Source organism: Botrytis byssoidea (genome assembly GCF_014898295.1).
Source record: "Botrytis byssoidea strain MUCL 94 chromosome Unknown BBYS_028, whole genome shotgun sequence".
Lineage (NCBI taxonomy): Eukaryota > Fungi > Ascomycota > Leotiomycetes > Helotiales > Sclerotiniaceae > Botrytis > Botrytis byssoidea.
The window spans coordinates 40,927-65,051 of NW_024065869.1; the positions used below are offsets into that span (position 1 = coordinate 40,927).

The 24,125-nt window shown below is 43.6% G+C and overlaps 6 protein-coding genes across 6 annotated transcripts; 2 read left to right on the top strand and 4 right to left on the bottom strand.

The window, feature by feature from the left end:
- Positions 1 to 1,804: 1,804 nt before the first annotated feature.
- On the bottom strand, positions 1,805 to 4,136 carry EAE97_010448 (uncharacterized protein; the record flags this gene model as incomplete). The annotated part of the gene is made up of 3 exons (XM_038880963.1): positions 1,805 to 3,015; positions 3,069 to 3,785; positions 3,839 to 4,136. 3 exons carry the CDS (start codon positions 4,134 to 4,136, stop codon positions 1,805 to 1,807), a joined length of 2,226 nt encoding a protein of 741 aa, XP_038728081.1.
- A 1,698-nt stretch (positions 4,137 to 5,834) lies between these two features.
- On the bottom strand, positions 5,835 to 6,969 carry EAE97_010449 (uncharacterized protein; the record flags this gene model as incomplete). Its single annotated transcript, XM_038880964.1, has 3 exons — positions 5,835 to 6,604; positions 6,739 to 6,833; positions 6,908 to 6,969. 3 exons carry the CDS (start codon positions 6,967 to 6,969, stop codon positions 5,835 to 5,837), a joined length of 927 nt encoding a protein of 308 aa, XP_038728082.1.
- A 437-nt stretch (positions 6,970 to 7,406) lies between these two features.
- Positions 7,407 to 8,182, bottom strand: EAE97_010450 (uncharacterized protein; the record flags this gene model as incomplete). The annotated part of the gene is made up of 2 exons (XM_038880965.1): positions 7,407 to 7,944; positions 8,025 to 8,182. The coding sequence occupies 2 exons, from the start codon at positions 8,180 to 8,182 to the stop codon at positions 7,407 to 7,409; spliced, it is 696 nt and encodes a 231-aa protein (XP_038728083.1).
- A 7,009-nt stretch (positions 8,183 to 15,191) lies between these two features.
- On the top strand, positions 15,192 to 17,280 carry EAE97_010451 (uncharacterized protein; the record flags this gene model as incomplete). Its single annotated transcript, XM_038880966.1, has 6 exons — positions 15,192 to 15,267; positions 15,358 to 15,667; positions 15,739 to 15,797; positions 15,849 to 15,888; positions 15,957 to 16,481; positions 16,554 to 17,280. The coding sequence occupies 6 exons, from the start codon at positions 15,192 to 15,194 to the stop codon at positions 17,278 to 17,280; spliced, it is 1,737 nt and encodes a 578-aa protein (XP_038728084.1).
- Positions 17,281 to 17,960: 680 nt separating this feature from the next.
- EAE97_010452 (uncharacterized protein) lies at positions 17,961 to 22,225 on the top strand. The gene is made up of 3 exons (XM_038880967.1): positions 17,961 to 18,967; positions 19,042 to 20,920; positions 20,976 to 22,225. Exons 1-3 carry the CDS (start codon positions 18,621 to 18,623, stop codon positions 21,888 to 21,890), a joined length of 3,141 nt encoding a protein of 1,046 aa, XP_038728085.1. The 5' UTR covers positions 17,961 to 18,620; the 3' UTR covers positions 21,891 to 22,225.
- An 820-nt stretch (positions 22,226 to 23,045) lies between these two features.
- Positions 23,046 to 23,612, bottom strand: EAE97_010453 (uncharacterized protein; the record flags this gene model as incomplete). The annotated part of the gene is made up of 1 exon (XM_038880968.1): positions 23,046 to 23,612. One exon carries the CDS (start codon positions 23,610 to 23,612, stop codon positions 23,046 to 23,048), a length of 567 nt encoding a protein of 188 aa, XP_038728086.1.
- Between the last annotated feature and the right edge of the window lie 513 nt (positions 23,613 to 24,125).

The window sequence follows — 24,125 nt, forward strand, 5'->3', positions numbered from 1 at the left end:
CTATGGCCTCAGCTAGGTGCATTTAGAATACTCCGGCTATTAACCTTGAGTATGGATGCGGTACATCTTGATTAACATCCAAATCGAAATTGGAGCTCGGATTCTCTTCCATCCCATACCTATCTCATCCCTTCAAACACGTCCAGAAGAAAACAGAAACCCCTTCCCCAAAAGTACTTTCCTAGGAACTCTGCGTTCTCCTTGAGTAAGCTTTTTTAACGCACTTCTAAAATACCTTCACGCTTGTAGACACTCCCTGCGATCATTCTACTCTTTTCGCTTACCAGCCAGAAGCATACGCGAATCAACAACCGTATATCGAAACCTTTGGTTCCATCTTCCTGGTCCAAGTCCCTCCAGAGAATAGCCCTACGAATCAAGAACAAAGTAATACCTCTTTTTGCTTTGAATGAAATCATAATCCTTATAGATTGCCCTCGCGCTAGAAATAATCATCTTATACTAAATATTCTTATTCTAGAATCGCTGAAATATTCGCGTAATGTATATCTAGAGCAGATTTGATGAGATACCTCCTATTCACTGAAATGAAATATCTCAACTTATCACTCTTGTGTGACATCAACTATTCATAAAAAGCAATTAATTAAGGGTACAGTTTTTCAGATGGTCATAGTAAGAATAGCATACGAGTATCATGCTAAGGAGGGGATGATTTTGAGAGTTACAAACGTAAGGTCACAAGCTAGAAATTTTTCAAATATACTATAGACCAATCCATAGAAGCCAAATCTACCGAAAAGAATAATAGGAGTTATCTACCATCTATAATAGCACTTACTAGGGCTGGGGATGGGCCTATATAAATTGACGAGAAAAGTACAACATAAGATCTTGAGAGACTTCAATTGAACGCTATAGTATCCCATCGGATATTAACTCCTTGTTAATTTTTTTGAACAATAGATGCTAAAAATTCAGATATCCCAGAGCCAGACAATATCTAGAATCTCCAAATAGGTACCCATGCAATATAATTCAAGAAATCAAAGCTAAAGTGACCAAGCTAGTAGTATCATCTCAAGTGCTTAATTTCTCTATATAGAAATCTGTATATGCACTATCATTAGCTACCTAGAATACTGCTAGCACGAATTCCCACCATTCATGGTCACTTCATCTGACATCGTCGACTGTGTTCTTTCCAGTCTATCAACACTAACAATCACAACGCAAGCTCGCAACATGGTGAGCGGAACAGATGATAATGGAAAGAATTGTTTTTCTCTCCTACATATTGCTTTGCTAATCCAATCTTTATTAAAGTCGAAATTTAGCTTTCAAAGTCTTCATTTCAAAAATAGGGCAACCTTTCATTCCACCAGTTGAAGCGAACAAGGGAAGAAAAGCTTTAGCACATCATTAGAATGTTCTTCTCCTTTTCACTGATCTATAGATTGCTTCTACTAATAATAGCACTTATGATTTTCAACTGGCGAACTCATAGGCTGAATGGAAATCAACTTTCCTGATGCAAGAATGTCACGGAAGACTCACAGGAAGAAGAATTCCAGGTGTATCAGTCATGATGGTCATGTCAGGCTCTCATTACCAAAACCAATAACCGTATTGATGTAGCTCAGTATTTAATCTCAGAAATATGCATATGCATTGATTGATGCTAACTATATTCAGAAAAAGAGAGGCGAAAAATCATTAACTCTCGGTATAAGCATATACAACCATTCCAATAACAATTCCAACAGAAACGACTAATTATTTCGACCATCTGAATGTCCAACTTTAAGTCAGACAAAGTTCAATCGATATCTCACTACAATATCTAACCCCCCCAAGGCAACCATTGCCCCCAATTTCTACCTGGTAATCCTACTCCCGCTACGGCCCCTAAGACGCCACCGTGCCTACCCCCGAACACGTTTCCCCCACTATGAGTACTAGGTACCATACTCCTCAATGTTTCTTGCCCCACGCTTCTCTTATTCCTCAACGCCATCTCTCTAAGGTGATGTCTATCGTCATCAATCACATCATTTGTACTTTTCCCCCTCGAAAGTCGATCGCGTTTCGCTTTTGGCGTCAATTCAAGTGAAGTGTCCAGGAGATTATCAGACGGTTCAAAAATAGAGAGATTCGGACTTCTTAAGCTACCTCCATATCGTGGAGTACACTCGTATAGCGCGTCTGGATCTGCGCTAAAGTAGTTTCCATCGCTGATACTCGCCCGAGGATGTTTGCCAGCGGGACGTGAGGTCCTTCTCATTTGTGACCAGATCTTCCGTGCAGGATCCATTTCTATGTCTACTTGATCTAATGGATGGTCGTAAGGCGAGCCCAGACGTTTGGAAAGGGGGCTACTTCGAGCATTGAAATTTGAGATGGCTGTCATTGAAAACGAGTGAGAGAGTAGGCTGCTAGTTGAATCTACACATGACAATGAGCTGGCTGTAGATTTTCGATTTTCCTTATCCGACGAATATCCGTAGGTCCTTCGAGGATATGGAATCGTTGCTCTGTCTTCCGCGAGCTTCTGAAGTGCTTCTCTCGATTTCTCGGCCGAAAATTGCTTTTCGATGATCTTCGTAAGCACACTAGCTCCTACTATCGAACTTAGAGTCCCAGAGCTTCTAGGTGACCAAGCAGACGCTGGATTATGGCGCTTAATCGATGCTGTGGCTTTAGTTTCCAGCAAAGTGTGTTGTGGTAAGAGCCTGAATTCTCCTTCGGCAGCCTGCGACCTTAAGTTTAAGAAAGCTGAGTGTCTATAGTTGAGTTTTACGGTCAAATAATGAGTAGTGATGTCTCCCAGAATTTCATTCAGGTTTTCGATCAGTTCATCAGATGATCTTTGCTTCGCGTGCGATAGCGAAATTTTGACTTCGTTCAATCGTATCTTCACTAACATAAGATGAGTCTCACTCACCCGAATAGTCTTAGCTTGAAAGGTGTCTGCCGGCTGGTCAACTATGATACAATCTGGCCCAGGTTGGAATTCAACAGCAATGTTGTGGAGACTGCCATAACTTCTAAGGTCTAGAAAAGTCAATGAGCGCACTTTTCAAAGACTAAGAGAGTCTATGTCCTACCTAAATATCGTGGAGTAAGATTCTGTGTACTATAAGTGCGACCGGCATCATCTGATGTCGATGTACCATCAGCTCTCCTAAGGACGCCGGTGATCTCAACAGCAGCCCATAATGTACAAACACCCGCATTCACACTAGCACTCTCTGGAGTGACAGAAATCTGCGGGCACAGAACGAAATTATCATCTCTAGAAGAACAGAGTGTTGGTACCAGTGTTGGTGTAGGTGTAGGTGGGTTCGACATCGTGATGGTGCCATCGTAGTAGGACGATGCTCTTGAGTTGGTTCTGGAATCATTGATACTCTGATTGTCAATTGTATCAAAGGGATTAGAGAGATCAACAGTCCTAATACTCGAAGAAGCTATTGATTGAATGGTAGAAGCTGAAGATTTCCTACGAGAAAGCTTGCGAAGAAGAGTGCTATGTGATTTCGCCGAACTCGAAGAATGACTCCGACCAATAGTAGAATAGGGATCCAGGTCCTCATTCCGTCGACCACCAAATGCTCTTAACAGAGAGTACTTGGATTTGGATTTCTTTCTTTGGGGTAATACTGGAGAGCCAGCTGATTTTCGAATATCTGGAAATTCGATATCTCTTTCTGAACTCAGAGAATGTAATTCTGTCCTTAAGAACTTTCCTGTGCTTATATTCCTCTGCGCTTCAGATGCTTTTGGTGTAAGTTCAAAATCGTCTTTCGAATGGTCAGGATGATCTGAAACAGTTAGCTGCTGTTGTAGTATGACCTAATACCTAGGCAATCAATACCTTGCTTCACAATGTCCACAACCTTGACGGACAAATCACCATCATCTAGGATACTGCCTCTACCCTTACCCCCTCTTATTTTGTGTATAGTCAAAGGCACTAAAGGTCTGTTCGCTGCCACCGGCGGGCTTCCCTCACCCTCATCATAGAAAGGGGATCCATCCATTCCCCATTCATCTGCGCCTCCAAATCTTGAGCTCGAAATGCGACTGGTAACGGTTTGGCTACGTTTGATAATTCGTAGCGGCTCGACCTCGGGCTCATGAAGCTTCTGGTTTGTTGAGATGGAGTGTGCCATATTGAGGTTGCTGAGCGTGTTTCCGAAGATAGATTCATGAAAGTGCCCAATCTGGATGCTCTACTGACGAAACTAGAACCACCTGAACGTGTAGTCTCTAAATCGCTCCAGGCGCCGTCGTAGGTATCTTCGAGACTTGAGTGTCGAGTTCTGAATCTCCGGTACAATCTGGAACGACCGAAAGTATTCCCAGGCCGGTGGCAACAGTTAAAGATCCACCTCCAAATACTACCTGCTTTCAATGCAATGAATACAACGGACAATAGGATAATAATCGGTACTATTATAAGTGCGCCAATAGGAGAATAAGATTCTGTAATCATAGCCAAAAAAAAATTGAAGCAATAAAGTCGTTGAAGATACCATTAATCTTTTGAGATTGAGAAGATTCCCTACGACAATAATACACGACATTGAAAAGGCAGGTATGTCTGTCTTGCAGAAATCCTGGGTAAGAGCGACGTTTCGATCTTTTGGGAAAGATCATATGGGATGTAGGACGACACTAAATCAAAGTTCTCGGAGACCTCAATGCTCAAGTGAACGAACATGAATAGGACATTCAGGTGCCATGTTTTCTGTAATCCCAAAGCACCAGAGATATGCCAAAAAGATTGAAATGAGATCGAGAATTGAAGGATGCCCAGAAGAAATGTACAGTGATTAATTGTTCATCCTATGGAACTAAAGGGCAATGATTCCTACGGCGGGACGAAACTTGTAAGCTTTCACTTCCATGCAGTGTAAAAGCAGGTTCGTCCCAAGATGTAGGTGAGACTATGACAGCCCTACATATCAAATATCAGTAGCCGAAGATCTCTAAGATTTAACAATTCAACAAGCTTGAGTACACACTCTTTTTCAAGAGGGAGAGTCCTGTCCAAGAAAAAAAATTGTATCAACACTATGGGACGTTCAAAGGTCAGACTGTAGGGAATCATGCGTGGAAATGGCCTGCATGTTCCGGAACTTTCAGAAATGAAATTGAAGAAGAAATCCAGATCAGTATTCGAATATTGATGTATCGAGTCTTTCTGTAGAGATTGAAAAACCAATTACCATTCCAATGAACAATGTTTGACTAAAACGAAAACTGAATGATAACGCTTTACTAACAGGCAACTCCCCATTAATCACAATGTAGAATCCAGGGAATAAGCTACGAAAAGTTCGTCCAGACGACTCGCAGAGAACCAACTCGTTGGTTTACTGAAATTCCTCCTTTTACTCTCCCCAAGACAAGCTCACAACACTCAAAGCGCACACTTAAAATGAATGATACAATCCAATCAAACAAGTACATAAAACAACTTTCTTCATCAAACTGATAACCCCTAACTAAATCCAGACCGCCTGCGAACCTTCCAGGATCGAAGATAAAGATGTAGAAGTCTGACCACTTTATATGCGGCGTCGATCATTCCTCCCGGAGGATCTGAACCCTAGATGTTAATATGCCCCTAATGACGAGCATCGCTGCCAGGTTACGTGGAGGCGATCATTCAATGATCATGAAAATGCACAACATTGAAGACATCGGACATTTTTCTTGCGCAACACAAGCGCCAATGCATGTGAAGATCGGCAGGAGAATTAAAGCTTATATTGTGTGAACGGGGGTATCAATGCTAGAAAGAATAGTCCGTAGGATATGCTGAACTGTAAAAAATGTCGAAATGTCCAGGATTCCCTCAGGTATCATACCACGCTTCTCCGCTGTGGCTCCAAAGTATTCGCACTCCCTTTAATCTGCTCTCTGATTTGTTCGACCTTCTCCTTGTCAAAATTGAGGAACTGTATCAAATCATCTGCTCCTAAGCCATATAAGACTGTCTCGGCGGTACTGGCCTCGACACCCTTCTTGACTCTGGTTTCCCACACTCCATCCCAATTCCATTCTCCTGGCGCGCGCGCTACTACTGGTGATGTCGGATCCTTCAAATCGGAGTCTTTCTTTTCTGCAGTCATCTTGCCTATCTTTATGCGATAAGATTTCCACGCGTGCCACGCGCCGGGGTTACCAGCCGCTTCCAAAGGTACCTTGTCTAGCACGAGTTCATCGTCGAACGTCCTTCGGATATATCTCAATACTTCATAAACCCCAACCCTGACACCATCTGCAGTCTTTCCCAGTGAATAAATACCACTTTCTGGGCTACTCATAGCTTCACTCTCAGTTGTATTCCCACCGGCCTTTGTGGGAGTTCCTTGCTCTGCGCCTTTTCTACTTGTTCTTCCAAACCATGCCGGGAACCCTTCTCTCAGTGAGAACCCTCCAGGAGGCAATCTCTCCTCATCTGTCGCGCTCACTGTACCGTCAGACTGTGTATCTGTACTGTACATGTAAGTTGTAAGCGGCGTAATCAGCGGGTGAAAAATATCCGTCGAGAAAGTTACTAGAGGCGGCAGAGCAGGATATTGAGGTGGAAACGAAATCTGAAAGCGCAGAATTGAAGGCGCATAAGGACCTAGAATAAGACAGAACAAGACACATTAGTTGAAGTCATAGATGTCGAGACGCGATAGTTTGGCTATATGGAGCCCGCGTTCGCGGACGGGAGATGCATGGGATGACAGAGCATTCAATGAGATCCAAAGGTACCTTTCCGCACGAATAGGACGCCAGACCAGAGGGTGGGGTCGCCAGGTGTGAGGCTCATGAACACGCCATGTGGACATGCGTATTTTAGACTTGAACTGCATGTTGGTGGATCTCTCATCAGCATGGTAATGTACTTGGTCGTTGATGAGAAGATTGGATTGAAACGCACAATTCTACGAGTAAATGCTGCTTCCGAACAGTAGATAAAGTTGATAATCGTTGTGGCGCCATTGTTATTGTTGTTATACTTGACTTTGACTATATGACTATGTCTATGTTTATGTTTGGCTTGTGATTGTGATCCAGAGCTTGGGGATGATGTAAAAGCGGTGAAGTTATTGCCTTACCTATGTACGCAGTAAGTATCCCGAGTGTTCGGGAAACTATTCATGAATCATAGGTAGGCTCATGAAACATCATCAATGCCATTTACACATGATTCTTGGGCCAAATTTTTGGTTCAAGTAGATCATTCGCACGAGTTGAACTTTGCCTTTAATCATGGATGTCATTCATTCATTCTCTATCGATACTGAGTGCGTTCTTGTAATAATGGTATCGTTTCAATCGTCAACCCTCTTTCTCCCCCAGACTTGCAAACAGTCATGTATGCCAACAAGATGTAGCAAATCGCCGCGCACACTAGCAAACACACAGCTTATAGTGATCTAGTTGTCTGCCAACCTTGACTCTACGCCAGCTTGTACATTTTGCAAAATCTCTGCTAACTCACCCTTGGTTGAATCATATCTTCCAGTGATCTGGTTATAAGGATTCAAAGGACTCTTTTCGAACTCTTTCCTGATTCTCTCCTGTTTTTGGTTCTTTCTCAGCCCGTTTCCACTACCATCGTTACCCATTTCTTGCAACCTCCTCTCTTCGAACTCTGCATAAGCAGCCTTGAATCTCCTTTCTGGATGCCTATCAACCTTTTCCTTCGTATTTGATGTCAAGGCCAGCGCATCCAACGCATCATCAATGTTGGAAGCATTGAGAGCTGATGATGGAGTAGCTGACGACGGACTAGCACTAGTAGGGGAGTCGTCAAGTTGTGATAGGTCGAGACCTCTTTTGACGGCAGGCTTCTTTTCGGCTTTCTTCGAGTTCTTCGGACCAGAGGGAGCAGCAGCTTCCTCAGCCTTCAACAATGCTTCCTTCTCTGCTTTCTTCCGATTTAACTCGGCTTGTTTGAGTGCTGCAGCTTCACTGTTGTTCGATACTACGTTAGCAAATTGGTCGGGTGATATGCGGGGTAGCAAAAGCTGAAATCAACCATTCGGACTCACGCCTTTGCATTGCTCTTTGCTCCCTTGGACCATTCTTCTGACTCTGCTTGATCCTTTATATTTTTCTCAGCTGCCGCTTTCGACGCAGCAACTTCAGCTTTCTTGGCATTTCCTGCCGCCTTTCTGCTATTCTCTCCAGCAGCTTGCTTTTTACCCATATTGACTGGTGTGTGCTAGTTATTCGGCTTACTGAGTTAATTACCGTTGTGATGGACCGACCCTCAACTATTGAAAGGAACGAGCCGATGAAGGGATCGGGGATTTATCAATATTAGATGATGTGATTGATTATGGAAAAGATTTTCTTGCGAGAGTAATATGAAGAAATATTGATCAATCCTGGTGTCTTGATGTGATTTCTATTACTCTTTTGGTGGTTCCAGGCTTATGATTGCCCCGCCAGATGCTGGATGATGCAGCCCTTTCAAGGGTAAGGCGATCCGATGTGAATCCGTATTTCGGACTTTGCCTCAGGCTGCTATAGATTTTGCTTATTTATACCTGCCGAGCCACTGATGCCAAGGTCACTTGATATCAATCACGTGATATAAACTTCGGTTCAAGGGCTCCTGTTATTTCTAATCGAATCTTGCTTACAGTACTTCGGAAAGATTACAATCCAATACTACGTCAATCCTCCATTTCAACGTCGAGAAAAGTGGAAGGGGTAGAGCCGTCGGAAATTTATCCCAAGGAAGCCATTTTATTATTCCGTTGGTTGTGGATTTTCATACATAGCCGGTGTACCGCAGCAATTCCGATATTGCCCAATTCTATCATTATTGCATGGACTTCAACGTTATATACAAGGGATCTGAGAACTGGAATGTGATCTGATGGGCATCCTTCATGTAGAGCGAAAGCCTTAAATCGCTGTTATGCTGATGTGCTCAGCTTTGCAGGTTTTGGGTGAAAATCATATGATCCTCAATTTGTATCCATTCTCGTCCGTTTCCCCAATGAATTCGATTTTCATTCATCGAGAAGTATTGTAAGATGCTTAGGTGCGGGAGAAATCTTCCACGTATGATTTATCGTGTGATACCAGATTAAGAATCTCCAAGGGATCCCGTTACCAGTCAATAGTTGCATCAGTCAGATTGGGTACATACATTTTGTCTTCGGCGGTCATACAAATTTATCTTTCGATGGGGAAGATGGAATCACCTTCCGAGTCATCATGGAGACTGAAATTTGCCCATGAAACACAACATATCATACCCCCACTCACTTAATAGGGGGCAATATTAAAGTTTGAGTAAGGCACTGAGACGTGAGTGCGGTCAAGAACTCGGTGAGAAGGGCGCAGTCCCTGCGTTCAAGGGATGATTGGTTCAAGTTCTTGGATAAAACTCGGTATCAGTAAGTAACCTATGCATGACGTGCGGTCTGTCCAGGGATTTCCTGTAAGGCTGTGCCTTTCCGCTGTAACAGTAACTTGCGTTTGGGATATCCTCATGCCAGGAATCTGGATATGGACCTAGCGAAGCGAGGAGACTTCCACTTTAAGGTATCTGCAATGATACACCCAGCAAGCGACCCGTCTGACCATGAATGCATCAGAAGGAGTACTATGAGAACGTCACCCTGTGCGAAGGAATCGTTCCATTTGAGTGGGGTTAGAATCCGCTCTAAGCCGACACATAGCTGTAAGTGGTCTGTCAAAACCTTACTGCTTATAGTGCTATAGGAAATGACGCCCAACTTTGTACACCTCGTGGTCCAAAACCCCCGTTTTTACTACTAATACTGGCCAATATGGTCTAAATGCGTGGTTGTGATACGGGATTGAAAAGAGAACGGAGAAGGAGTAACCTTCGATGCATATGCAGGGCTACATGGGTAGATGCAGTGTAATTTTGAAGTTGGTAACGGTGCATCTTGCATCTGCAAGCCATCAACTTTGTAGAGATTGAAATGTGTGTAAATTCCCAAAGTATACGTACAAAAGATACGTTTTGGGTACAGCATCGCTACATGTTATAGCGAGTGCCCAAACGAGCACATTAGCCAACCCATGCCATCAGATACTTGAGGGGTCCAATTGGCTGGAGAATTGTCTCTTGATGCCGCATCTCGATGCAGTGCCGCAAATCTATTCAGTCAAGATCGAGGACGGTCAATGTTATTTTGACGTATCACGATCCACTGATAGAATTTTTTCGGTACTGCTGATATATGACTGGGCTGCAATGTGCGTAGCCGCTGCAATGCACGTTCGATGCGCCGGATGACTTCCCCAACCCATGGAATGATTTTTTTTGACTCTGTCCGGAGTCTCAACCATCGGAATACTTTCTTCAATGGGCAAGAAATAAGGACACATGAAGATCTTTGAGTGGATAGTAAGATTTTGACTTCAAAGCCTAAGTACCACGCCACAAATCTCAGATGCATCTCTTGTAGTGCGCGACATTGCAGCAGTCATATAGGTCTGTAGGAGGTCGCAATCCAAAAATGTCTCCCAAAAGTGGTGTCCGCGGGTCTCCGGGATCTTCATTTTGCACCCGAAAAAAAGAAAAACCACAGGATTATTACTTAGCAAACGATGCAGGATAGATATTTCCGAGAATCCTGTGACCCCTCCAAATCGTAACATGAGCAAATAGAGTACTTGAGAAACATAAGTGCATATACCAACAGTACCACTCAGAATTCGACATCCGAAATTCCGCGAGGCAATACAATCATCAAATCAAACAACCCCTTGGATTGTGGCGTGAATCTATTGAACAACATCGAGATTTGAGGAAAAAGGAAAACTATCGCAGGAACGAGAACTTACAACTGGCGGTGTATCAATTCGAGATTAACAATTTCATTGGTCTTTTCAAATAAATAGACAGTGAGTTACACAGATATTGTTCTCGGGAATTGAATGTTGGGTGGGAACTGAGAATCATTCTGTATATTCAGGGAACAGCGTTGTTGTTTGTTGGGAACTTGGGCGATACTTTACGAATATAAGAAGGTGAATAGAAAAAATGGATGAAGTTGTGAGACATTGGGGTTAGAAAAAAAACCGAAAGTGCGATGTGTATGATGTGTATGAATGGATCGATAAGTAGATCCATAGAACCAGTGCCGGATCCTTTTTTTCCTTCTAGAATACAACGCGTCTATTGAGGCTTTTGTACCCCTTCATCGCTTCGTTAAACCCCTCGGCGTCAAAATTGCGAATACTGCAAGAAATTTTGGCCAACTTGATATTTGTGTAACGCATACCCAAGAGAAAAAAGCTGAATGGGAAGTTCGGAACACTTATCCTGCGCCGGTAAGCGTCAAGGAATGGCCCGAAACAGGTACAGTTCAAACTTTTGCACGACCACGCCAAATATTAAACCACACCACTCGAAAGTTTTTTTAGATGGCAAACCATCGAATTCGTAACATCATTCGTTCGGATTTACTCGCTACGGGTCTAGGAACAACTTCCGCGAAGCTCTCTGATACCAATCAGCCAACCTTGGCCTGCTTTCTGATCTTGGAACAAGCACACCATCTTTTAGCCTTTGCTACTAGAGTTATTAGTTACAAACTGCTTCTGCTTGAGCCCCTTTTATCTTAAAATGTAGCTGAGGGTGCTCCACTAAGGAAACCATGCCTGACCTTGAAATTCTTTGAACCCTTCTACCAGCCTTCCAGCTACGGCACCCCCTATAATGATCGTCATTATCGAAGATGGGGTGCCACAACAAAACGTGGCAAGGACCGGTTTTCTTTCATATGGCTTTTTCGGCTTGCTGCGAGTTGGCTTCGATCCAATCCAATCGATCCAATTTTTCATTTCCCCTAGTTGTTTGACCCATTGAAAATTAAGTTGCATAAACCTTGTCATTTGGCTCTATCTTCGTATGCGAAACAAACTTCCAAGGACGCGAAGGCGCTAAGGCTCATTTCCTTTCGAATGGAACATTCGAGGAAGCTTTCATTTCTTCTCTAATCCATGTTCCTGTGTCCCGATTCCGCGGCACCAACGGTCTTCCTAGAGAGACCCGATCCTTGACCTATTGACGGAGATTCTTGTATGGATGTTGCTTCGACAATTGACGTATTTAGTGCAAGACGGAAAATAAATCCGAGTTTACTTTCGTGCTACTTGCATCTCGCAGCTTGTTCGATCTACACGAATAGACTTTGAGAATTCTGCCACTTGCTGTATAGGGTAACATAAAGTGAGCTAAGAAAAGTAACTTTGTGACTCGGAATCCAATTTCTTACTGGTCCCTGCAATTTTCAAGAAGTAACTTCTCTCGAAGTTGTTAAACGCAGCTTACGCTTACTATAGCCAACGAAGAACCAACAGAGGCTTGAGGACACCTACATACATATATGTAGCATACAAACATACATATAGCACTCGGTGATAGATCATCGTTACCTTGAGTATATTAAGCATTACGTTACTGCTGCTACAATTCTCTTCAACCTATCCCGTCCTGCCACATTTGCTTAGAGATCGAAACCAGATCATCTGTACCCTTTGTGAAGACATGTATCTTTCCAAGCTACATTTCAAGAGTACAAATACGAAAACCCCCTCCGATCAAGTAAAGCGGGCAAGCTACACTACAAGGAATAGCTACCGGGGATCTTCTTGTGTTACCATACTTTTTTTACCCTGCTCTTTTCTTCTATTATCATCCATGGGGATCCCATCATCTTGCCGTTTTGTGTCTTTTCCATTTCCTTTGGGTCAAATACCCCTGACTAGTAATGATCAAATCTTGAATCGAAAACACCGTAGGTAAGTCATTTGATTTGCAAGGCCGCCTGGTCGGATTGCTAATCTATCAATAGATCTTATCCGAGTAAGTTAGTTAGCGAGGCACAAAAGATTAGAAATCGACAGGGCCGAGTCGAGTACAGGGCTAAAACAGGGCATATTCCACTGCTCTGGGTCTCGGGACAAGATCCCCAGTAAATCCCAATTAGATACGACAAAACCAAGTCTCTATCTTTTCAGCAGGCAGGGTAGCCATGCTTTATCCTAGTTTTGCTATTCTCTATGTAACATGACCACTTCCATAATGGAGCTGTTGTGGATATACCTCTTGTTCGCGGGCAATCACCATGGAAAGAGCTACAGAGTCAGAGGCAGTAAGTCACGGTATAGCAACCGATGTGCGTACCAATAGTAACCCTACCATTAGCTTCTATTTGATCTTCGGAAATAGTTCTTTCTTCGCGCCTTGACAACAATTGCTGACTTTTAGGCCCTTGGAACTTCTAGGTGAGATGTAGGGTGGTATCTAGCGGCAATGCAACCGAATGATAAACAATTGTAATCTTCACGATATCGAAATTTGAGAATGCAACAAAACTGTGGAAAGCCGGCGAATGATGTAGCTGCCCGCAACACATACTGTAAGCCAACTTTTAATATTGCTTTACATGACACGGAGGCCATGCAGGGAAAAGCTTGAGCCCTGAAGGAAACCTTGAGTGAAGAAGCACCTGGACTCATCGGAATGTCATTTGGTATCAGCTGTCGTGGGGTTGAACGTTAAGGCTCTTGCTTCCGTTCAGCGCGCCCTCTGTTGTGACTTTAATAATTGGATGAGGAAGGAAATCAACCTGGAAATCAACCCCCGCACCTGTGATTACACGCACTAACCACTCAGACCTCTTGCTTTCGAAGGCCATGATAAAGTATATTCCAAGTTTGGCCTTCTACAGCAAATGGATTACCGACGTATGAGCCAAATGAAGCTTTTCTGGGGCTTAATCATCGCATCTAGCACTCCATTTTATAAAGCTTGGCAGTAGTCGAAATGCCCAAAGCGAACACGAGGGAGGGAAAAAGCTGAAGGTTAGAGTATCATTACTTTTTGCACATCGACTGCAGTTGGAATAATACAACACAATATTACTTACACCTTTCCGTTCAAGACTACAGAAAGGAAAGTAGCACAGCACACTTGATGATGTCTGTCCAGGTTGTATTCCCTTCCCTGCCTTGTCGAAGTGTTTTCCGGGGTGATCTTCACACCCAATAAATAGAATGCATGTAATGTAACAAATGGATAGATGGGATGATAACATCATGCCATTGTCTCCATGTAGGTAACTGAAGTTGAGAAGCTCTAAGAATGCATCTATAGAGAATGAGCCCTAGTGTGTGTGAAGAGAACTGGCATCTAATACCTGTTTTGGCATAACGGCAACACTCACGCTCCACCAGCAGAAGCAAAACAAAACATGTTATGATGATGACACTATGGCAGTGTCATTAAAGCCCAAGCATTTTCAAACTTTCACATTTTCCTCCACCATTCACACCGCCGCCGCAAGTAAGAAATGCCACAGCCCCTGCAAATCGAGCCATGGTCACTATCCTTTTTTTCCCTGATCCACGACGCTACTGAACCCAAGACCTAATCCACTCAAGTTGTGACAGGGCAGGGTTTCCTCCATGTGAGTTGCCTGCAAACAATAATTTCTAAATAATCTTCCCTCTTTAAAATTCTCCCTCATCTTTAGCCCAACGGGTCACGGAGCCAATTGCCGGGACGTGTGGGTACGGTAGTACCGTCGTTCTCACTCATAATCATACACGGCTTCTAGCTCGAAGGCCCAAACCTATGTGCGCTGCCCCATAGAGACAACGCTCGCTCGCTCAACAGGCCTTAGCAAGGGAGGGATGAGCCACGACAGTAATGTAGCAAGTTCGTCACCGCTTAATGTTAATACCATACCATACCAGTACCAGTAATCAGATATGTATTAAAGTCGGCGCCGCTACTACCCGCTACGTCTGATTGTGCTTCTAAAGGTCTCCATCCAGCGGTCAGCTACATATTTCTTGCCCTGCTACTCATCGACTTTTTGAACATTTCGATCCCACAACTCTTTTCTTTTCTTCTTTCACGGTAAAGCAAAGACCTGCTGCACGTATTTGCTTTTCTCTAACTACATATTGCTCATGCATCTACCCAAATCAATCATATAAAGTTTGATTGCACTACATAAAGCAAAACTAGAAATTATATTTGGAAGGATCGAACAATATATAAACATACTTCCACCTTTTGAAACGCCGAATTTTCCCCAAATTTTACATTCTCGTCAAGTTCTTTCAAACAATCAAATCTACTACGATACTTATCTAAACAACCACTTCAACTCACAATTCCCTATCGAAGCTTTACAGAAGAGATAGCGGACATGCAATCCGCGGCAGGACAGACGGGAGCGCGGAGGCGGACCCCTCCATTCCCCACGAAGCAAATGACAATCCTGGGTACGTTTGTGTAACTATCATTGTGACTTATACAGCAGCAGTATTGCAGTAATTATTTCAACTGTACAATCACTGATATCCATCCTCTAGCACTATGTCGGATTTGCGAACCCATTGCCTTCATGAGCATTTTCCCCTATATATATTTCATGGTCAAAGATTTCCACATTACCGACAACGATGCTCAAATCTTCATGTACTGTGGCATGGTCACATCGGCTTTCGCTTTCGCAGAATTCTCGTCTGGAGTGGCTTGGGGTCGACTGAGTGATAAAATCGGACGAAAACCAGTTCTGCTTACCGGGCTTGCGGGTACGGCTTTGAGTATGCTCATCTTTGGATTCTCGCCCAATCTGCCAACAGCATTGTTGGCACGCGCGCTGGGTGGTCTATTGAACGGGTATGGATCCATGCTTCCGCCCCCCTTTTTATTGTTTGAGGCAATAAAATCTGACGAATTGCTTCTTCTAGAAATATTGGCGTTTTACAGACTACTGTGGCCGAGATGGTGACGGTGAAAGAACATCAGCGTAAGTGATCTATCACTTTGGGTTTCGGAGCCTCGTTCTGACAAGTCATAGCTCGCGCATATACAATCATGCCATTCGTTTGGTGTCTCGGGTGAGTTCGAACTAACTGTCAGCTCTTGTCAGCTCTCAACAATTTTATACTAACGTTGCAATCTGCAGATCCATATTAGGCCCGTCCCTTGGAGGTGCACTGGCGAGACCCGTAGTCAATTGGCCAGGAACATTTCAGCAAGGATCGATTTGGGAAAAGTTCCCTTACTTACTTCCCAATCTCGTTTGTACAGTTGTGGTAACTTGCGGAGTAATTGTCGGAATCTTATTTTTGGAAGAAACGCACTCGGAGAAGAAATACCGACGGGATCCCGGATTAGAAGCAGGAAAATGGATTCTCAGTAAATTCACACGATGCGCCGAATTAAAGAATAGTCGATGCGAAAAGGTGGCAGAGTCTGACGAGATACTTTCGTTGTTGAATGGTGATTCAGAGGATCAGCCGCCAGGATATCGAACAACCCAAGGGTCACCTACTCTTACGTCGACTGTGACTTCTAAGGACCCGCAAGAAACCCTGGATTTGAATGCACATGATCAATTTGTTGTTCCTGCAAGAACTAAACCTGCAGCAACGAAGGCTTTTACGAGACAGGTCGTCATCAATATTATCGGTTATGGTATCTTGGCTTAGTAAGTTCACCTGTTTCACGTTTCTCCAGCTGCACGACCATACGAATTGAGTAACTGACCCGAGATTTCCAGCCACACAATGACTTTCGATTCCATGCTTCCAACGATGCTTTCCTACAAAAAAGAGGACGATGCTCCACCATTCCCAGAACCTCAATTGCCCTTTAAGTTCGTCGGTACATATGGAATGAGCTCTTCAGATGTCGGCGTGGTTCTTTCGGTCCAAGGATTATATTCGATGATTGCTACAATTTTCTTATTCCCAATCGTTGTTCGACGACTGGGAGCTTTGAACTTGTTCAGAACCATGGCAATTTCTTATCCAATCCTCTATATTGTAACACCCTACTTGGTCTTACTCCCAGAGAATCTTAAAATGATTGGTTTGTATGCGGTTGTCATCTGGAAATGCACTTTCTCGACAATGACCTATCCAAGCAATGCTATTCTGTTGACTAATTCGGCACCGTCGCTTCTGATGTTGGGCACCATCAACGGTGTTGCAGCATCAACTGCCAGTATTTCCAGAGCCTTTGGCCCGACGGTCTCAGGTTTCCTCTTGTCGGCTGGTGCTAGCTTAGGTTACTCTGGTCTTGCGTGGTGGTGCAGTGCTATCATTGCTATGATTGGTGCTGTTATCAGTCTCTACATGACTGACAAGGGAGGAAGAATGGATGTTGACGAGAAGAGTGAAGAGGACCATGAGCAAGCATTCGATGATGCAATGCTTGATCATTGTGCTCCTGATACTGGCATCGCCGCTGGCGCCGAGCCAAGACACATCATTGTCGAACATTAGACGACATTGCGGTCACCTTTCCTACACATTCACGACTTATGAGATTTCTTTTCGAACAATTCTATTCTTGAAGACTGCTTTCGGGAAGGCATCTGTATAAAAAGCATTTTGGGCCATCTTGGGCAATTTCCGTGGGGTTCTTATTTCGACGTTAGATATCCCTTCATGCCTTTGAGCGTTATACATCACGGTGATGGTATTTATATTAGGTTTTATTTTGGGCGTAATTGGGGTTATGGTGCTATACATAATTGGGTCGTTTGCAAAAACGGTATTTAGTTCTTTGCACTACAAGGACGGTAGGAGTTTCGACAAAAGGGAAATATCATTATCGCACTACCTACTAGGGATGGACCGCCGGACTGCGGTTCCAATTGCAGATTATTTTTTCGGCTGACTTGGAAGAATCAACGGTTGGCTTGGCTTGCATATTATCTGGCGTTTAGGTAGTTTTATGATTCCTGTCGATGACATGGGGGGCTACTTGTTTATATATCAATCCTTCAAATAATTTGATTTGAACAAACATTGAATGAATGTCTGAAATGAAATATGTACTTCAGTCCTTCCCTTTATTGATCAATTTTACCGATTACTTAGTGTGACGCCCCTTTTACTACCCTCTCACCTCTGAAAGCAAGTAATCCTCGATCGATTAGATATCCCACGCCGCAAAGCAAAGCTTTACTCGATGCTATCGAGTCAACAGTGCTGATAGAGTTCCGTACCCACCTTCCGTGTACAAATAAGATGAACCAGGTATGGAGTAATCAGTGGATGATGGTATTCAATTGGTCGAAGCTCTTATCATTCAGCTCCATCAATCGCCTATCTATCTATCAGTGCCATTGAGTGGGAGTGGCATTATCGACCCTAGCCTGAGCCTAGGCACCGTGAAATGTTCAATCCATGGATTTTTTTTGCATCTACTCTAGGTGTGTACATTTTGAATCACGGGTAAAGGTAAACCCCACGCATATTCTAGAGGAAGAGGCGGCTCTCGTTCAATAATGTTGCATTGATACAAAAAGATCTCTCGAACACTGGAAAGGAACGCTCTCTTGAAACTGCGATAACGAAAACATCTGACATTTTCGCCGAGAGGGCCGGAAAGATTACGGAGCGATCGTATTGGAGAGTGGGAATTTAACATTACACAATCGCAAAGTCGGAGGTTGAGAAAGAGCAGGATGAGAGAGAATAGACAGAATTAAGGGTCAATACACTCAATCGCATGCGCGATTGCAATTTTTAACAACAGAATTCATCCTCGATATTTTCCCATTGCGCAGAAGACACAGCGAATGCGGATCCGACGACATTGAGAAGACGATAGAACGATGAACCCCCACTCGCCGCCTACGAGCGCAAGTGGTTACCCGAACAAACGAGCGAGACAAAGTCCTCCAGAGCCTCCTAGTATATCCACTCCGCTAGTCAAGAATGGTAGCCCAAAAATTGCGGCAGAGGAAATTGTACCTGCGGAACCAATACCAGTGAAGGCTGAGGCAACTGTCGGTGGTAAGGCGGGACAGAGTAGCAGTTTTCGCAATGTCAGCGCGTGTAACAGATGTCGATTGAGGAAGAATAAATGCGATCAGAATTTACCCAGTTGTGCAAGTTGCGAGAAGGCGGGGCATAAATGTGTGGGCTATGATCCGATCACCAAGAGGGAAATTCCTAGGAGGTGAACCTTCTTATCTTTTTCTTTTCATGAGAATTGGTGATGGAATTTTGAATGCTAATACCCAACTATAACAGTTATGTGTACTATCTTGAGACGAGAACAGCACACCTTGAATCCTTGCTACTACAAAACAACATTCCATTTGCGCCAGCCGAAGTTCTGGAACACTCCCCAAAACCAGGGACAGATCCTGCGGCAGTGCAGACTCCCAGTGATGATGGCAGATCAGCATTCAATGGGGATACGGCTCTTTTGCGAAAAAAGGCGCAAGATGAGGCGACATGGAACAAGAGGCAGGACGAATCCGAGAAGGTGAACAAATTGATGTCAAATATTGAGAGTGTTTCCGTCCAAGGAGCTTCAGATAAGAGATACTTGGGCTCAACATCCGGCATATCGTTCGCAAGAGTGGTGTTTGCAGCAGTAAGATCTTCAGTTTCTGGTGCTGCTAGTGATCATAGTGGTGTGAGGCCTTCACGACCAGCAGGAAATTCGAAAGCTGCCGCACAAGGGGGGACTTCGATGCGTGATTCATTCTTTGGCCTACATACAAAACCTACCATTAAACAAGCCCCTTTCCCTGATAAGGATGTTGGAAAGAGATTGGTGGACTTCTATTTTGAGCATGCAAATCCTCAAATACCTATATTACATCGAGGAGAATTCATGAAAATGTTTGAGGAGGCGTATGCGACTGGGGATACAAAGATCAGGACGCCTCGAGAACTCTATATGCTCAACATTGTGTTTGCCATTGGCGCTGGAATTTTCCTTGGTGATTCGGGCGCACGAGAAGAGGCGGAAAAGACGATTAATGGCGACAAATCAAAGCGCATAACCAGTGGGAAACAAAGCCAGCCTGAGGAATATCACGCCTCAGCAATCGTTCATCTCGAAGCATGCCTCAGTTCTTCGGTGGATAGAGTCGATGGTTTCGGTGGCGGTTTGGAGGAACTCCAAGCTGTTCTACTCCTGGCAGGATTCGCGTTATTGAGACCTGTGGCTCCTGGTTTGTGGTACATTATTGGAGTAGCGGTCCGCTTAGCAGTTGATCTAGGTCTGCATTACGAAGATGGAAAGGATATTGAAGTTCCAAAATTGGAAGTACCTGGAGTAAAGAACGAAGACGCGGAGACTGCAAGATTGCATCGAGAGCGTACGATGCGAGAACGAGGCCGTCGTGAATATATCCGGGATTATAGGAGAAGACTGTGGTGGTGCACATACTCCTTTGATCGACTTGTTTCCACGTGCGTTGGAAGACCATTTGGAATTACCGATCAAGTGGTGACAACAGAATTCCCTTCATTGCTCGACGACAAATATATCACACCTGCTGGTCTGCAAGACCCAGGTGTTGGTGGATCAAGTTACAAGCATGTGGCATATCACTACTTTCGCCTGAGACTGCTACAATCCGAAATTCTACAGGTGTTGCAGCATCAACAAGCATTGCATGCGCGAGCGGGTGGTGCAAATTTACGCAATCCTTTCATGCATACTCAACTACCATCTCCTTTCCTGGTGAAATTCGATAGCTTCCGTTCTTGGCGTATTGACATCGACAAACGCCTCTGGGAATGGAAAACATCGGCTCCTACCAAACGGGACATGGGTGTAGAGTTCTCAGTAGACTTTTTGGAGCTCAATTATTGGCAATGTGTTATTATGCTGTATAGACAAAGCTTGAGTGTGCCACCAATGTTTGAAGGAGAATTTAGCACCAGTGAAGAGGTCGAAAGTCCCAGTATACATAATGTGGAGCTAAGAGAAGATGAGGAAAGGGTCTTTTTGAAAGTTGCCGAGGCGGGACAGAGAGTTCTGAGATTGTATAGACAGTTGCATCGAGTGCGACTTGTCAATTATACTTTCCTGGCTACTCATCATTTGTTCATGGCTGGTATCTCATTCCTGTATGCAATTTGGCACTCTCAGGTTGTCAGAAGTCGTCTGGTAGGTTTTCATATATTATCTTATTCATTCAATTGGTTACTAATTGTGATTTCAGACAATGGATGAAGTTGACTTTACAATTTTGGCCGCAACGTCTGTCCTTGGGGATCTAATGGATAAATGTCCTCCGGCTGAAGCATGTCGAGATGCTTTTGACCGCATGTCCAAAGCCACGGTTCAGATGTGCATGTCTACTACTGGTTTCGGCTCCGGGGCTCAGCAGGGACTTCATTCAAGACGTCCCCATCATACTGGTGGACAACATCACCTACAATCACAGCCAGATGATTACTTCAATGCCAACAGTTCTCGGCTTCGAAAACCGCCACAGTCCAATCGCCCGAAGCCTCAGTTCGACATGGGCCTCAATGATCTTTTTACTCCTCAACCTCCTCCAACTGGCACGAAAGGACACTCTAGGGAGACATCTGTCAATAATCAACCCAGAAATAATTTTGCGAACGAAAGGCCAACTTCGAGAAATGGCACGGGCTCGAATAACGCAGTGAAGACGGAATTTGAAACCTACAGAAATGATTCCAATTCTTCACAAATCAATTCACCAAACTTTGCCATCTCACCTCCATTTAGTAATCTAGATAACAACATGAACCTCGATCCAAACCATTTTCCGAACCAGCAGAGTCCAGTGCAAGGATATACCTCAGCTCCAGGCCAAAGTCAAAATCCGGACATGTATCAATTTGATCCTGCCAATGGAAACGGTGGCAACAGCAACGCCTATAATTTTGATTTTCAAAATGCACCGGGATTAAGCTTTTTGAATTATGCGGGTGGGGGTTATGGTGGTGCAGAAGGATCCGGGGGAGATGACTGGGATTTAAGTGGATTTGATATGGGATTTGGAGAGAACTTGGGGGATGTTACGACAGTTGGGGGTGTCGGAGCGGGCGGTGGACCGGCGGGGATCAATTTACTCGATGAGTACTTCTTTGGAACGGGAACTTAAGACCTTGGAACTGATGAAATGAGTTGTTAATTGGGTTAAGGAAGATGAATAGGGAAGGAGCATCCAGTATTTTCAAGCGAAGCATGATGGTGAAAGAAGGTATGGCGTTCAGTGATAGGTATGGTGGACGGGTTTTTTTATTTCAATCTCATATTCTTGTAAGAATTCGCAACGTGGAGATGCATGTAAAAGCTTGGGAAATGATGAATGGGGTACTGGGAACAGGAAAAAGTCGGGGCAGGAGATGATGAAGTCATGTTATTATCATGTATATAGAGTACGCGGTTTGTACTATATTCACGAATTCACGAGTCATTCTTTGTTTATTTCAGACCTGTATTTCTGAAGTCTACTCTTAAGCAACCGAGGTTTTTTGTGATCTGTAAATATCAATAACCGAATGGAGATTTGTATATATGGGCCGTTATTTATGAATCTCTTTATCTATATCAATATGCGTAACGGCTTCCCACTGATAAAATCTTTTCGATTTCTTCGGGAGTGATTCTCGATACTGTTGGAGTTTAAATTATGATGGGATCTCAACATCTCTCAAGTGAAGTGTAGATATGGCTTCATGACACGAGTGATCAAATCCATATTTCAGGAATCAAACTTCATAGGCTGGATCATTCCTCAAGAATACGGATAGAAAGTACGTCATTGGGGCAAATGAGCTGCTAGGATATTGTTGATAGGCACAGATCTGTGAATGCGCGATGATTTCTTAAGGATCTTCATATATTTCGACGATAGGTACGATTGTAAGTTCAACTGTTGTACAATCCGTTGTCAACCCCGAAGCAGTACTGGAACCTGGGGAAGATATCACAGTACCGATAAATTAGAAAAAGCTTGTCGAAAGTCTATTTCTATATTAATTTCTAGAACCTTGATATATACATGATGAATTCTAAATCATAAGTACAGAGTGTAATTTTCTTTGAAGGGGACTTGAAGACGTCATTGATACAAGCCATTATTCCTGAATGTCAACGTTCATTATACTAATGTCTGATGTCTAAAGGCTCACTAACTGGAAACCTGAACTACTCTCTAATTCCCACCCACCCCAGCTGAAGGGCTACCACCATGACAATAAAAGCCCAATTGAGACTAATCTATCATCATCATCATCGCTTGTGAGACTTATCCTTAATTCAAGGTAAACTCTATAACATCCCCACTCCACCACCATTCTACCGAAAGATAAGGGTCCCCCTGTCCTCGCTCTCTTCTCTCTCTTCTTCCACTCGAAATTTCATTTTGTCTGCCACTTCGAATTTCCTCTCTCCTCGTCCCCAATGAAGATATTGTAGCATATGAGTGCCATTCAATATCATTATTTCTCAACTCCCTAAGACAAAAAGCCAACCAGTTACAAATTTCTCCAGTTTCGTTTGTAAAACTCCGACCTGCTGTTAAATACTCCGATCGCATTCCGCGGATTTGTGGAGTGCTGTAGAAATTCCATACAGTTGTGTTTGAGAGGGAGAATCTGGGTCGTAGAAACACATCGCAGAACGCGAGAAATTCATTCCACCAGTAATCGGAGGCGTGGAATATCTGGTAGAGGAGATGTTGGTAATGGATGGATTGGGTGTATTGTCGTTGTGTGTCAAGGAGCCAGCCGGTGGCGTCGAAAGGTTGGAAGGTCCGAGGGTTGGAAGTTGGAGGGTTAGCAGTATATACAGGACGGGGTAAGTAGTGCTGGTTGTTCATGTTGAATCAAGATTCCACTAGTAATCTAGCCTCTAATTAATTTTGTTCTAGCTTGGAATAAATGAAATTCTTGTTTGTCTTCATATTGAAACCTGGGCGTCGTAGAGTATTTATATCAAAAGAGTTGCTTGGAGATAGAGATCATCAGCTTAAGGAGCCGGAAAGATTCACATTCACAAGTCCTCAGTTGACATTCAAATAATTGAAAAACCACTCATCTACTAATAAGTATGAAATGTATTTAAAGCTGTACTGATTCCATCCATGGCAGGAAGTATTTGACCATAATTCATATCAGAGGCTTCTCCTTTTATCAACTAACCGGGCACAGAAAGGGGTCAACGCCGTCTTTAGCGAATCATATCCATGTTCACACTGTTTCATGTAGTTCATTCACGACTGAAAAAACGGGACGCTCATGAATTTTCCCTAAGATGCTTCGATATTTACTTATCCCTCATTTCATGTCTGTCAAAATCCGGACTGGAATACAATTCCAAAAATTCAAGGAAT

Bases quoted from the DNA above. Each gene is read 5' to 3' on its own strand.
- EAE97_010452 (XM_038880967.1), top strand. From the start codon at position 18,621: ATGAACCCCCACTCGCCGCCTACGAGCGCAAGTGGTTACCCGAACAAA. The intron at 18,968-19,041 runs GTGAACCTTCTT...CAACTATAACAG, and splicing joins AAGAGGGAAATTCCTAGGAG to TTATGTGTACTATCTTGAGA. The intron at 20,921-20,975 runs GTAGGTTTTCAT...TTGTGATTTCAG, and splicing joins AGGTTGTCAGAAGTCGTCTG to ACAATGGATGAAGTTGACTT.